The 12,932-nt window shown below is 45.7% G+C and overlaps 1 protein-coding gene across 1 annotated transcript in view; it reads right to left on the reverse strand.

The window, feature by feature from the left end:
• ccm2 (CCM2 scaffold protein) overlaps positions 1–12,314 on the reverse strand; it is a 36,529-nt gene extending 24,215 nt beyond the window's left edge. Inside the window, exon 1 of the mRNA XM_036984568.2 lies at positions 11,872–12,314. Within this exon, the coding sequence (XP_036840463.1) occupies positions 11,872–11,901 (30 nt within the window). The 5' untranslated portion in view covers positions 11,902–12,314. The remainder of the gene's footprint in view (positions 1–11,871) is intronic.
• Between the last annotated feature and the right edge of the window lie 618 nt (positions 12,315–12,932).

Consider the following 12,932-nt stretch of genomic DNA (forward strand, 5'->3'; position numbering starts at 1 on the left):
GAGTAGAGGTCGACCGACTATGACTTTAGTATGGGTAGGCTACAGTTGTGTTGTGCAATAGGATTAGGAGTAGAGGTCGACCGACTATGACTTTAGTATGGGTAGGCTACAGTAGTGTTGTGCGATAGGATTAGGAGTAGAGGTCGACCGACTATGACTTTAGCATGGGTAGGCTACAGTAGTGTTGTGCGATAGGATTAGGAGTAGAGGTCGACCGACTATGACTTTAGCATGGGTAGGCTACAGTAGTGTTGTGCGATAGGATTAGGAGTAGAGGTCGACCGACTATGACTTTAGCATGGGTAGGCTACAGTAGTGTTGTGCGATAGGATTAGGAGTAGAGGTCGACCGACTATGACTTTAGCATGGGTAGGCTACAGTAGTGTTGTGCGATAGGATTAGGAGTAGAGGTCGACCGACTATGACTTTAGTATGGGTAGGCTACAGTAGTGTTGTGCGATAGGATTAGGAGTAGAGGTCGACCGACTATGACTTTAGCATGGGTAGGCTACAGTAGTGTTGTGCGATAGGATTAGGAGTAGAGGTCGACCGACTATGACTTTAGCATGGGTAGGCTACAGTAGTGTTGTGCGATAGGATTAGGAGTAGAGGTCGACTGACTATGACTTTAGTATGGGTAGGCTACAGTTGTGTTGTGCGATAGGATTAGGAGTAGAGGTCGACTGACTATGACTTTAGTATGGGTAGGCTACAGTTGTGTTGTGCGATAGGATTAGGAGTAGAGGTCGACCGACTATGACTTTAGCATGGGTAGGCTACAGTAGTGTTGTGCAATAGGATTAGGAGTAGAGGTCGACCGACTATGATTTTAGTATGGGTAGGCTACAGTAGTGTTGTGCAATAGGATTAGGAGTAGAGGTCGACCGACTATGACTTTAGTATGGGTAGGCTACAGTAGTGTTGTGCAATAGGATTAGGAGTAGAGGTCGACTGACTATGACTTTAGTATGGGTAGGCTACAGTTGTGTTGTGCAATAGGATTAGGAGTAGAGGTCGACCGACTATGATTTTAGTATGGGTAGGCTACAGTTGTGTTGTGCAATAGGATTAGGAGTAGAGGTCGACCGACTATGACTTTAGCATGGGTAGGCTACAGTAGTGTTGTGCAATAGGATTAGGAGTAGAGGTCGACTGACTATGACTTTAGTATGGGTAGGCTACAGTAGTGTTGTGCAATAGGATTAGGAGTAGAGGTCGACCGACTATGACTTTAGTATGGGTAGGCTACAGTAGTGTTGTGCAATAGGATTAGGAGTAGAGGTCGACCGACTATGACTTTAGTATGGGTAGGCTACAGTTGTGTTGTGCAATAGGATTAGGAGTAGAGGTCGACCGACTATGACTTTAGTATGGGTAGGCTACAGTAGTGTTGTGCAATAGGATTAGGAGTAGAGGTCGACTGACTATGACTTTAGTATGGGTAGGCTACAGTTGTGTTGTGCAATAGGATTAGGAGTAGAGGTCGACCGACTATGATTTTAGTATGGGTAGGCTACAGTTGTGTTGTGCAATAGGATTAGGAGTAGAGGTCGACCGACTATGACTTTAGCATGGGTAGGCTACAGTAGTGTTGTGCGATAGGATTAGGAGTAGAGGTCGACTGACTATGACTTTAGTATGGGTAGGCTACAGTAGTGTTGTGCAATAGGATTAGGAGTAGAGGTCGACTGACTATGACTTTAGTATGGGTAGGCTACAGTAGTGTTGTGCAATAGGATTAGGAGTAGAGGTCGACCGACTATGACTTTAGTATGGGTAGGCTACAGTAGTGTTGTGCGATAGGATTAGGAGTAGAGGTCGACCGACTATGACTTTAGTATGGGTAGGCTACAGTAGTGTTGTGCAATAGGATTAGGAGTAGAGGTCGACCGACTATGACTTTAGTATGGGTAGGCTACAGTAGTGTTGTGCAATAGGATTAGGAGTAGAGGTCGACTGACCATGACTTTAGTATGGGTAGGCGACAGTAGTGTTGTGCAATAGGATTAGGAGTAGAGGTCGACCGACTATGATTTTTCAACGCCAATACGGATTATTGGAGGACCAAAAAAAGCCGATACCGATTGTGTAAAAATCAGCCGATTCACTCACACACACACACACACACACACACACACACACACACACGTAATAAATGACAATTGCAACTTAATATAATACATCCAATTGATTTAGTCTCAAATAAATAATGAAACATGTTAAATTTGGTTTAAATAATGCAAAAAAAAAGTGTTGGAGAAGAAAGTAAAAGTGCAATATGTGCCATGTAAGAAAGCTAACGTTTCAGTTCCTTGCTCAGAACATGAGAACATATGAAAGCTGGTGGTTCCTTTTAACAGGAGTCTTCAATATTCCCAGGTAAGAAGTTTTAGGTTGTAGTTATTATGGGAATTATAGGACTATTGCCCTCTATACCATTTGCATTTCATTGACTATTGGATGTTCTTATAGGCACATTAGTATTGCCAGTGTGTAACAGTATAGCTTTCGTCCCTCTCCTCGCCACTACCTGGGCTCGAACCAGGAACACGTCGACAACTGTCACCTTAAAGCATCGTTACCCATCGCTCCACAAAAGCCGCGGCCCTTGCAGAGCAAGGGGAACAACTACTCCAAGTCTCAGAGCGAGGGGAACAACTACTCCAAGTCTCAGAGCGAGGGGAACAACTACTCCAAGTCTCAGAGCGAGGGGAACAACTACTCCAAGTCTCAGAGCGAGGGGAACAACTACTCCAAGTCTCAGAGCGAGGGGAACAACTACTCCAAGTCTCAGAGCAAGGGGAACAACTACTCCAAGTCTCAGAGCGAGGGGAACAACTACTCCAAGTCTCAGAGCGAGGGGAACAACTACTCCAAGTCTCAGAGCGAGGGGAAAACTACTCCAAGTCTCAGAGCGAGGGGAACAACTACTCCAAGTCTCAGAGCGAGGGGAACAACTACTCCAAGTCTCAGAGCGAGGGGAACAACTACTCCAAGTCTCAGAGCGAGGGGAACAACTACTCCAAGTCTCAGAGCGAGGGGAACAACTACTCCAAGTCTCAGAGCGAGGGGAACAACTACTCCAAGTCTCAGAGCGAGGGGAACAACTACTCCAAGTCTCAGAGCGAGGGGAACAACTACTCCAAGTCTCAGAGCGAGGGGAACAACTACTCCAAGTCTCAGAGCGAGGGGAACAACTACTCCAAGTCTCAGAGCGAGGGGAACAACTACTCCAAGTCTCAGAGCGAGGGGAACAACTACTCCAAGTCTCAGAGCGAGGGGAACAACTACTCCAAGTCTCAGAGCGAGGGGAACAACTACTCCAAGTCTCAGAGCGAGGGGAACAACTACTCCAAGTCTCAGAGCGAGGGGAACAACTACTCCAAGTCTCAGAGCGAGGGGAACAACTACTCCAAGTCTCAGAGCGAGGGGAACAACTACTCCAAGTCTCAGAGCGAGGGGAACAACTACTCCAAGTCTCAGAGCGAGTGACGTTTTAAAGGCTATTTACATATTGCACTATTACTTTCTTCTCCAACACTTCGTTTTATTTAAACCGAATTGAACATGTTTCATTATTTACTTGAGGCTAAATTGATTTTATTGATGTATTATATTAAGTTAAAATAAAAGTGTTCATTCAGTATTGTTGTAATTGTCATCATTACAAATAAATAAATACAACATTTTGGGCCTCCATTAATCGGTATCGGTGTTGGCGTTGAAAAAAATCAGAAATCGACCTCTAAAAAGCTTGGAAAATTCCAGAAAATGATGTCATGGCTTTAGAAGCATCTGATAGGCTAATTGACATCATTTGAATCAATTGGAGGTGTACCTGTGGATGTATTTCAAGGCCTACCTTCAAACTCCAATGCCTCTTTGCTTGACATCATGGGAAAATCAAAAGAAATCAACCAAGTCCTCAGACAAAAAAAATTGTGGACCTCCACAAGTCTGGTTCATACTTGGGAGCAATTTCCAAACACCTGATGGTACCATGTTCATCTGTACAAACACCATGGGACCACGCAGCCGTCATACCGCTCAGGAATTAGACGCATTCTGTCTCCTAGAGATGAACGTACTTTGGTGCGAAAAGTGCAGATCAATCCCAGAACAGCAAAGGATCTTGTGAAGATGCTGGAGGAAGCAGGTACAAAAGTATCTATATTCACAGTAAAACGAGTCCTATATCAACATAATCTGAAAGGCCGCTCAGCAAGGAAGAAGCCACTGCTCCAGAACCGCCATAAAAAAAGCCAGACTACAGTTTGCAACTGCACATGGGGACAAAGATTGTACTTTTTGGAGAAATGTCCTCTGGTCTGATGAAACAAAAATAGAACTGTTTTGCCCTAATGACCATCGTTATGTTTGGAGGAAAAAGGGGGAGGCTTGCAGGCCGAAGAACACCATCCCAACCATGAAGCACGGGGGTGGCAGCATCATGTTGTGGGTGTGCTTTGCTGCAGGAGGGAACTGGTGCACATCACAAAATAGATGGCATCATGAGGATATATGATGTAGGATATATGATGTGGACATATTGAAGCAACATTTCAAGACATCAGTCAGGAAGTCAAAGCTTGGTCGCAAATGGGTCTTCCAAATGGACAATGACCCCAAACATACTTCCAAAGTTGAGGCAAAATGGCTTAAGGACAACAAAGTCACGGTATTGGAGTGGCCATCACAAAGCCCTGACCTCAATCCTATAAAAAATGTGTGGGCAGAACTGAAAAAGTGTGTGCGAACAAGGAGGCCAACAAACCTGACTCAGTTACACCAGCTCTGTCAGGAGGAATTGTGGGTATCTTGTGGAAGGCTACCTGAAACGTTTGACCCAAGTTAAACAATTTAAAGGCAATGCTACCAAATCCTAATTAAGTGTATGTAAACTTCTGACCCACTGGGAGTGTGATGAAAGAAATAAAAGCTGAAATAAATCACTCTACTGATTATTCTAACATTTCACATTCTTAAAATAAAGTGCTGATCCTAACTGACCTAAAACAGGGAATTTTTACTCGGATTAATTGTCAGGAATTGTGAAAAACTGAGTTTAAATGTATTTGGCTAAGGTGTATGTAAACTTCAGACTACAACTGTACGTCAATGTATGTGTGCAGCAATAAGCTGAGGTTACCTTATTACCCCCCCCTGCTGGCCCGTAATACACACACACACACACCCCCCCCCCCCCCCCCCACGCTGGATCAACACCCTGCTACTGGCCCGTATAAACACCCTGCTACTGGCCCGTATAACCACCCTGCTACTGGCCTGTATTAACACCATGCTACTGGCCCGTATAAACACCCTGCTACTGGCCCGTATAACCACCCTGCTACTGGCCTGTATAAACACCCTGCCACTGGCCCGACCCGTATTAACACCATGCTACTGGCCCGTATAAACACCCTGCTACTGGCCCGTATAAACACCCTGCCACTGGCCCGACCCGTATTAACACCATGCTACTGGCCCGTATAAACACCCTGCTACTGGCCCGTATAAACACCCTGCTACTGGCCCGTATAAACACCCTGCTACTGGCCCGTATAAACACCCTGCTACTGGCCCGTATAAACACCCTGCTACCGACCTGTGAAGGCTACACTGCTTGCTTCCCAAATGGCACCCTATTCCCTGTATAGTGCACTATTTTACACTACAGCCCTATTCCCTATAAAGGGCACTACTTTTGACCAGAGCCCTATGGGAAGCCCTAGGGGAAGCCCTATGTGTCCCGGTCAAAAGTAGTGCCCTTACATAGGGAATAAACACTAACTGGCATTAACATGCGGCTAACGGGTTTACCAGACAGGTAGTCTGAATCTATACAACAGCACCATCTAGTGGACAGCATCAGACTACTGTTTCTGTCTAGTGGATTACATAGCACTGTCTGTTTCTTCACAGGCACTTTCAACAACACCCTCCAATCCACTCCCCCAAGCACAGTGGTTTGTGACCATGACAGGGTATACAGACTTTTGTTCCTGCGCAGCAAAGAAAAATGTAAAAAATTAATTTAAAAAAACTTTATTCAGCAAACCAACTGCTCATAACTAGGCCTGCAGGCCATCTAGAAGTTTCTCCAGGATCAGAGTCGGTGAGGTCTGGTGATGACTACTGAGTTTAAAGCCTGGCATACACTAAATATATAGAGGACACTCTGGGTTCGGCAGGATCAAAAGGACAGGACAGGAAATACCCCTCGTGTGGACTCGATGACCACCACCTAACAACGCCTTCCCAGACTTCAAAAAGTAGGGCTTAAACATTTCCCCACCTTGCTAATCTCAATACACAAAGGACGAGAGAGTTATGGCAACAGCTATAGTTTTTCTAACGAGGAAACAAGACTGGATAAAAAGATGGTAGGCAAGTTCCCGGTTGGAGTTCCAGTCCCCAGGGTTGGAGTGTAGTGTGGGCAGACGACAGAAAGCAGTGTAACTTCCTGTCTGGTTTATGTAAGCCCTCCTCCCTTCACCCTTCTCCCTCCTCCCTTCACCCTTCTCCCTCCTCCCTTCACCCTCCTCCCTTCACCCTCCTCCCCTCCCTCCTCCCTCCTCCCTTCACCCTCCTCCCTCCACCCTCCTCCCTTCACCCTCCACCCTCCTCCCTCCACCCTCCTCCCTTCTCCCTCCCCCCTCCTCCCTCCTCCTTCCTCCCTCCTCCCTTCACCCTCCTCCCTCCACCCTCCTCCCTCCACCCTCCTCCCTCCACCCTCCTCCCTTCACCCTTCACCCTCCTCCCTCCTCGCTTCACCCTCCTCCCTTCACCCTCCTCCCTCCTCCCTTCACCCTCCTCCCTTCTCCCTTCACCCTCCTCCCTTCACCCTCCTCCCTTCTCCCTCCTCCTTCCTCCCTCCTCCTTCCTCCCTTCACCCTCCTCCCTTCACCCTCCTCCCTTCTCCCTCCTCCCTTCACCCTCCTCCCTTCTCCCTTCTCCCTCCTCCCTCCACCCTCCTCCCTCCTCCCTTCACCCTCCTCCCTTCACCCTCCTCCCTTCTCCCTCCACCCTCCTCCCTCCTCCTTTCACCCTCCTCCCTTCTCTCTCCACCCTCCTCCCTCCACCCTTCACCCTCCTCCCTTCACCCTCCTCCCTTCTCCCACCTCCCTCCTCCTCCACCCTCCTCCCTTCACCCTCCTCCCTTCATCCTCCTCCCTTCATCCTCCTCCCTCCTCCCTTCACCCTCCTCCCTTCACCCTCCTCCCTTCACCCTCCTCCCTCCTCCCTCCACCCTCCTCCCTCCTCCCTCCAGCAGCCTGAACCAGAGAGGGGGAAACATCCATGTGTGTGTCAACCAGAGAGGGATACATGTGCACCACTCCTTCAAGTGACACGGAAACACTTTCTTGTTCCACGTGAGGATCATCCAACTGATTAAATATAAATAATACGACTCCTTGCCTCTCCCCTCCCCTCCCCTCCCCTCCCCTCCCCTCCCCTCTCCTCTCCTCTCCTCTCCTCTCCTCTCCTCTCCTCTCCTCTCCTCTCCACTCCACTCCACTCCACTCCACTCCACTCCACTCCACTCCTCCCCTCCCCTCTCCTCTCCTCTCCTCCCCTCCCCTCTCCTCTCCTCTCCTCCCCTCCCCTCCCCTCTCCTCTCCTCTCCTCTCCTCCCCTCTCCTCTCCTCCCCTCCCCTCTCCTCTCCTCTCCTCCTCTCCCCTCCTCTCCTCCTCTCCCCTCCTCTCCCCTCCTCCTCTCGGCGGCTTCCTTAGTCCAGGTGTTTTCCAGCTTAACAGTCAGTGTAGTGACAGAGAGAGAACGATTCAGAAGAAGAAACTCTGCCTGCCAAGTGTCTACTGTGAATGACACTGCAGACCACAGATGGAATGAGTCACATCAGTCCTGATTCATTAGTCCCGATTTATCAGCCCCGATTTATCAGCCCCGATTCATCAGCCCCCGATTCACCAGCCCCCGATTCACCAGCCCCCGATTCACCAGCCCCGATTCACCAGCCCCGATTCATCAGTCCAGATTCAAATGTTTAAGATATGATGAGTTCATCGGTCCACAGACCCCAAACCGATCCAAACGTAGCATCCATCGGTCAGAAAATCGATAAAAATATATATATTACGGATTGCCGATTCACTATTTTTGTTGTTGCTCATTTTGCATTCTTTCTATCTTCTGAAAATACACCCCCCCCCCCCCCCCCCCACAAAAAAAATGTGATGACAACTCATTCAGAGTTGAACTGCAAGTCATGTTGCATGCCGAACAACCCCAGAGGGAATATCAGTAGCCTAGTCAAACTGGGCACCGTGCCCAGCTTCGCAAGTTAAAAAATACCATGTCCTAAAAAATTAAATAAATAAAAATATTCCGTGACATCACAGCGTAGGATTAAAAGTTCAAAACTGTGATTTTCCAAAACCTACAGAGTTTCTAGTTTAATAAGGGAGGGTATTTTCTTGCTCCCCAGGTTTGCATTTAAAAATAAAAAAGTTTAAACTTTTGGTAATGGGGCGGCAGGGTAGTCTAGATTTCAGAACCAAAGTGTGTGTGTGTGGGGGGGGGGGGGGGGGGGGGGGAATCCAAAGTTGTGCTATATATATATATATATATATATATATATATATATATATATTCACCGGCTATGTCAAAGGTAATTTGTAAACAATAAATATTGATACATTAACTAGCTCAAACACTTCATCTGCCAAACTTACAAGTTAACTAGTGGGCGATGAGATTTCAGAACCAAAGTGGAGGGGGGGGGACAAAATACATTTATATTCCCCCCCTTTAATTTGATAGTGGGTGGTAGATCCCTAGTCTCCTGTAATGGCTCAGATCAGGTGCCTACATAGGATCCACCATAGAGACACACAGAGAAGTCCACTCAGAGAGGCCCAGCTCATGAGCCCCATCCGCAGCACATCTTAATGTAGAACATGAATGTGATTATGCATCGAATCATATCGATCCGTTCTCTATGCATCGAATCATATCGATCCGTTCTCTATGCATCGAATCATATCGATCCGTTCTCCGATCAAACCGAATCAATTCAAACTAAAACGTATATCGTTCCAGTTTCATATCGGAGCCCATGGTAGATACGTATCGAATCATCTTGAAAGTGAAAGATGCACACCCCTACTGCCAATAAACACACCCCTACTGCCAATAAACACACCCCTACTGTCAATAAACACACCCCTACTGTCAATAAACACACCCCTACTGCCAATAGACACACCCCTACTGTCAATAAACACACCCCTACTGTCAATAAACACACCCCTACTGCCAATAGACACACCCCTACTGCCAATAGACACACCCCTACTGTCAATAGACACACCCCTACTGTCAATAGACACACCCCTACTGTCAATAAACACACCCCTACTGTCAATCCTTCTCCTCGACAGCTGCCACTATAAACACACCCCTACTGTCAATAAACACACCCCTACTGTCAAGCCTTCTCCGACAGCTGACACTATAAACACACCCCTACTGTCAATAAACACACCCCTACTGTCAATAAACACACCCCTACTGTCAATCCTTCTCCTCGACAGCTGACACTATAAACACACCCCTACTGTCAATCCTTCTCTATGACAGCTGACACTATAAACACACCCCTACTGTCAATAAACACACCCCTACTGTCTATAAACACACCCCTACTGTCAATCCTTCTCCTCGACAGCTGACACTATAAACACACCCCTACTGTCAATAAACACACCCCTACTGTCAATCCTTCTCCTCGACAGCTGACACTACAAACACACCCCTACTGTCAATCCTTCTCTATGACAGCTGACACTATAAACACACCCCTACTGTCAATAAACACACCCCTACTGTCTATAAACACACCCCTACTGTCAATCCTTCTCCTCGACAGCTGACACTATAAACACACCCCTACTGTCTATAAACACACCCCTACTGTCAATAAACACACCCCTACTGTCAATCCTTCTCCTCGACAGCTGACACTATAAACACACCCCTACTGTCTATAAACACACCCCTACTGTCAATAAACACACCCCTACTGTCAATCCTTCTCTATGACAGCTGACACTATAAACACACCCCTACTGTCAATCCTTCTCTATGACAGCTGACACTATAAACACACCCCTACTGTCAAACCTTCTCCTCGACAGCTGACACTATAAACACACCCCTACTGTCAATAAACACACCCCTACTGTCAATCCTTCTCTATGACAGCTGACACTATAAACACACCCCTACTGTCAATCCTTCTCTATGACAGCTGACACTATAAACACACCCCTACTGTCAATAAACACACCCCTACTGTCTATAAACACACCCCTACTGTCAATCCTTCTCCTCGACAGCTGACACTATAAACACACCCCTACTGTCTATAAACACACCCCTACTGTCAATAAACACACCCCTACTGTCAATCCTTCTCCTCGACAGCTGACACTATAAACACACCCCTACTGTCTATAAACACACCCCTACTGTCAATAAACACACCCCTACTGTCAATCCTTCTCTATGACAGCTGACACTATAAACACACCCCTACTGTCAATCCTTCTCTATGACAGCTGACACTATAAACACACCCCTACTGTCAAACCTTCTCCTCGACAGCTGACACTATAAACACACCCCTACTGTCAATAAACACACCCCTACAGTCAATCCTTCTCTATGACAGCTGACACTATAAACACACCCCCTACTGTCAATAAACACACCCCTACTGTCAATCCTTCTCTATGACAGCTGCCACTATAAACACACCCCTACTCTCCTTGACACCCCTTCCTTTCAGATGAGAGAGAGAAAGAGAAGAAAATCTGTGAGTGACCTGCTCAATGACAGTTGACACCAAGAACCCTTTCCCCATCAAAAATCTGACTGCGATCACAGGAAACATACACCCAGAGACATTTTTTAATTTTTTTTTACAGTAGACTTGGGCAATATCCAGATTGGCATACCTTTATAATGACCTTTTGCCATACCAGGATATTCAGTAATATTAATGTGTTTATTATTATTATTATTATTATTCCATATATTTTTTGATTTAACCTTTATTTAACTAGGCAACTCAGTTAAGAACAAATTCTTATTTACAATGACGGCCTACACCGGCCAAACCCGGACGATGCTGGGCCGATTGTGCCCGATTGTCCCCTATGGGGACTCCCAATCACGGCCAGTTGTGATACAGCCTGGATTCGAACCTGGGTGTCTGTAGTGACGCCTGAAGCGCTGAGATGCAGTGCCTTAGACCTCTGCGTCCCATTTGGGATCTATCCTGTAGTACTGAAGTTGAGGCCACAACCAATTGAAATTCCTAACACATATCATACAAAACTCTAATTCGTAAAACATATAGGAAATGGATGAGGAACATCCACAAACTAATAAATACCATACTAAATGTAACACATAACACATACTAAATGTAACAACACATACTAAATGGAGGAAGACATGTATATTTACATCTACCCCCGAGTCCAGGTTGGTTGAGCATGAATGATGTTTTCAAAATGCAAGTTACCAACATCCTTGAGATTTTCTTAACTTTGTGGCCAAGTGTGAGATCTTAGTTAGTGAGCTGAAAGACATTAAATGTTACCACCCTGACGGTATATAAACTGCGCAAAGGACGTTCATTTACTATTTTGTAGAAATGACACAAGGCGCATTTAGAGAAATATCGGCCAGAATTGTAACAACATAACGTGATGTTTTTTAGTCAGTTACGAAAGTATAATGATGACAATCACGAAACAAGAGAGAGAGAAAAAACGACGCCCTGAAACCAAGCCTGTTTCTACCACACTGTAACTACCTAAATAAAGTTAGTCACGTACCTTCTTCACTTTCTTCACATCCTCTTCCATTTCTATGTGTTGATCCTCTTCATGCTCACTTCAACAGATTTCTTCCAACAACTCTCTTAGAGACACACTGATAATCTTTGACATTTCCACCCAAAGTAAAAAATAAAGACAAATAGCATAGCTAGTGGGCCTTCTGTGATCATAAAATGTGTGGAATAATAACAGTTTGTAACTTCGATAACATTCAAATTCTCGCGTTGTCAAAAAAAAACTAACAACACGTATTTCCTTATGTCAGATAGCAGTGACTTGGTATTATTATTAAAACAACTACATGGAAAAGATAAGAGGAATACAGAACAGACAAAACAGCATGAACTTTTCTACCGTGTCGCCATTTTGAGTGTTCTTCTTCGGTGTCATGGTGTTCAGCACGTTTTGTTTGTGCATGCTGCCACCTACTGTGCGGAAGTGATCAGTCACCTTACATTTTGTGATACAAAAATGAAAACCAAGAGGGAAAATAGAAAATACTACTGACAAGGCCCACGGACTGGGAGGACGGGATTCATTCATTTTATCATATTTATCCAATGCCAAATCACTGTGTCTTGTTTGCAACAAAACTGTCCCTGTTTGCAAATAATTAAATCTAAGATATTTGAAGGAATCTGAGTATGGTCCTTTCAAAAGTTAGACCAACCTTTCCACCCCAGACAAAGTAGGGCCTACCTTTCCACCCCAGACAGAGTAGACCTACCTTTCCACCCCAGACAGAGTAGACCTCATGATGCAGCTTTAACCACTGGTTATTCTTCTTCTGTGGTTTAACCGCTGGTTACTCTTCTTCTGTGGTTTAACCGCTGGTTACTCTTCTTCTGTGGTTTAACCCAACGAGAGAAGGTCTTTTCCTTAAAGCTGTCTGAGTTTAAACATCTTAGATTACTTCCCATTCAAAGTCAACCTCTGAATGTCAATGTAACAAAACAGTGATATAGACATGGGTATTTTACAGGTTATTTCTACCATAAAACACTGTGGACCAAATCACACTGAGTGTCCAAAACATTATGAACACATTCCTAATATTG

Source organism: Oncorhynchus mykiss, chromosome 8 (genome assembly GCF_057628025.1).
Source record: "Oncorhynchus mykiss isolate SJ-2025 chromosome 8, ASM5762802v1, whole genome shotgun sequence".
Classification (NCBI taxonomy): Eukaryota; Metazoa; Chordata; class Actinopteri; order Salmoniformes; family Salmonidae; genus Oncorhynchus; species Oncorhynchus mykiss.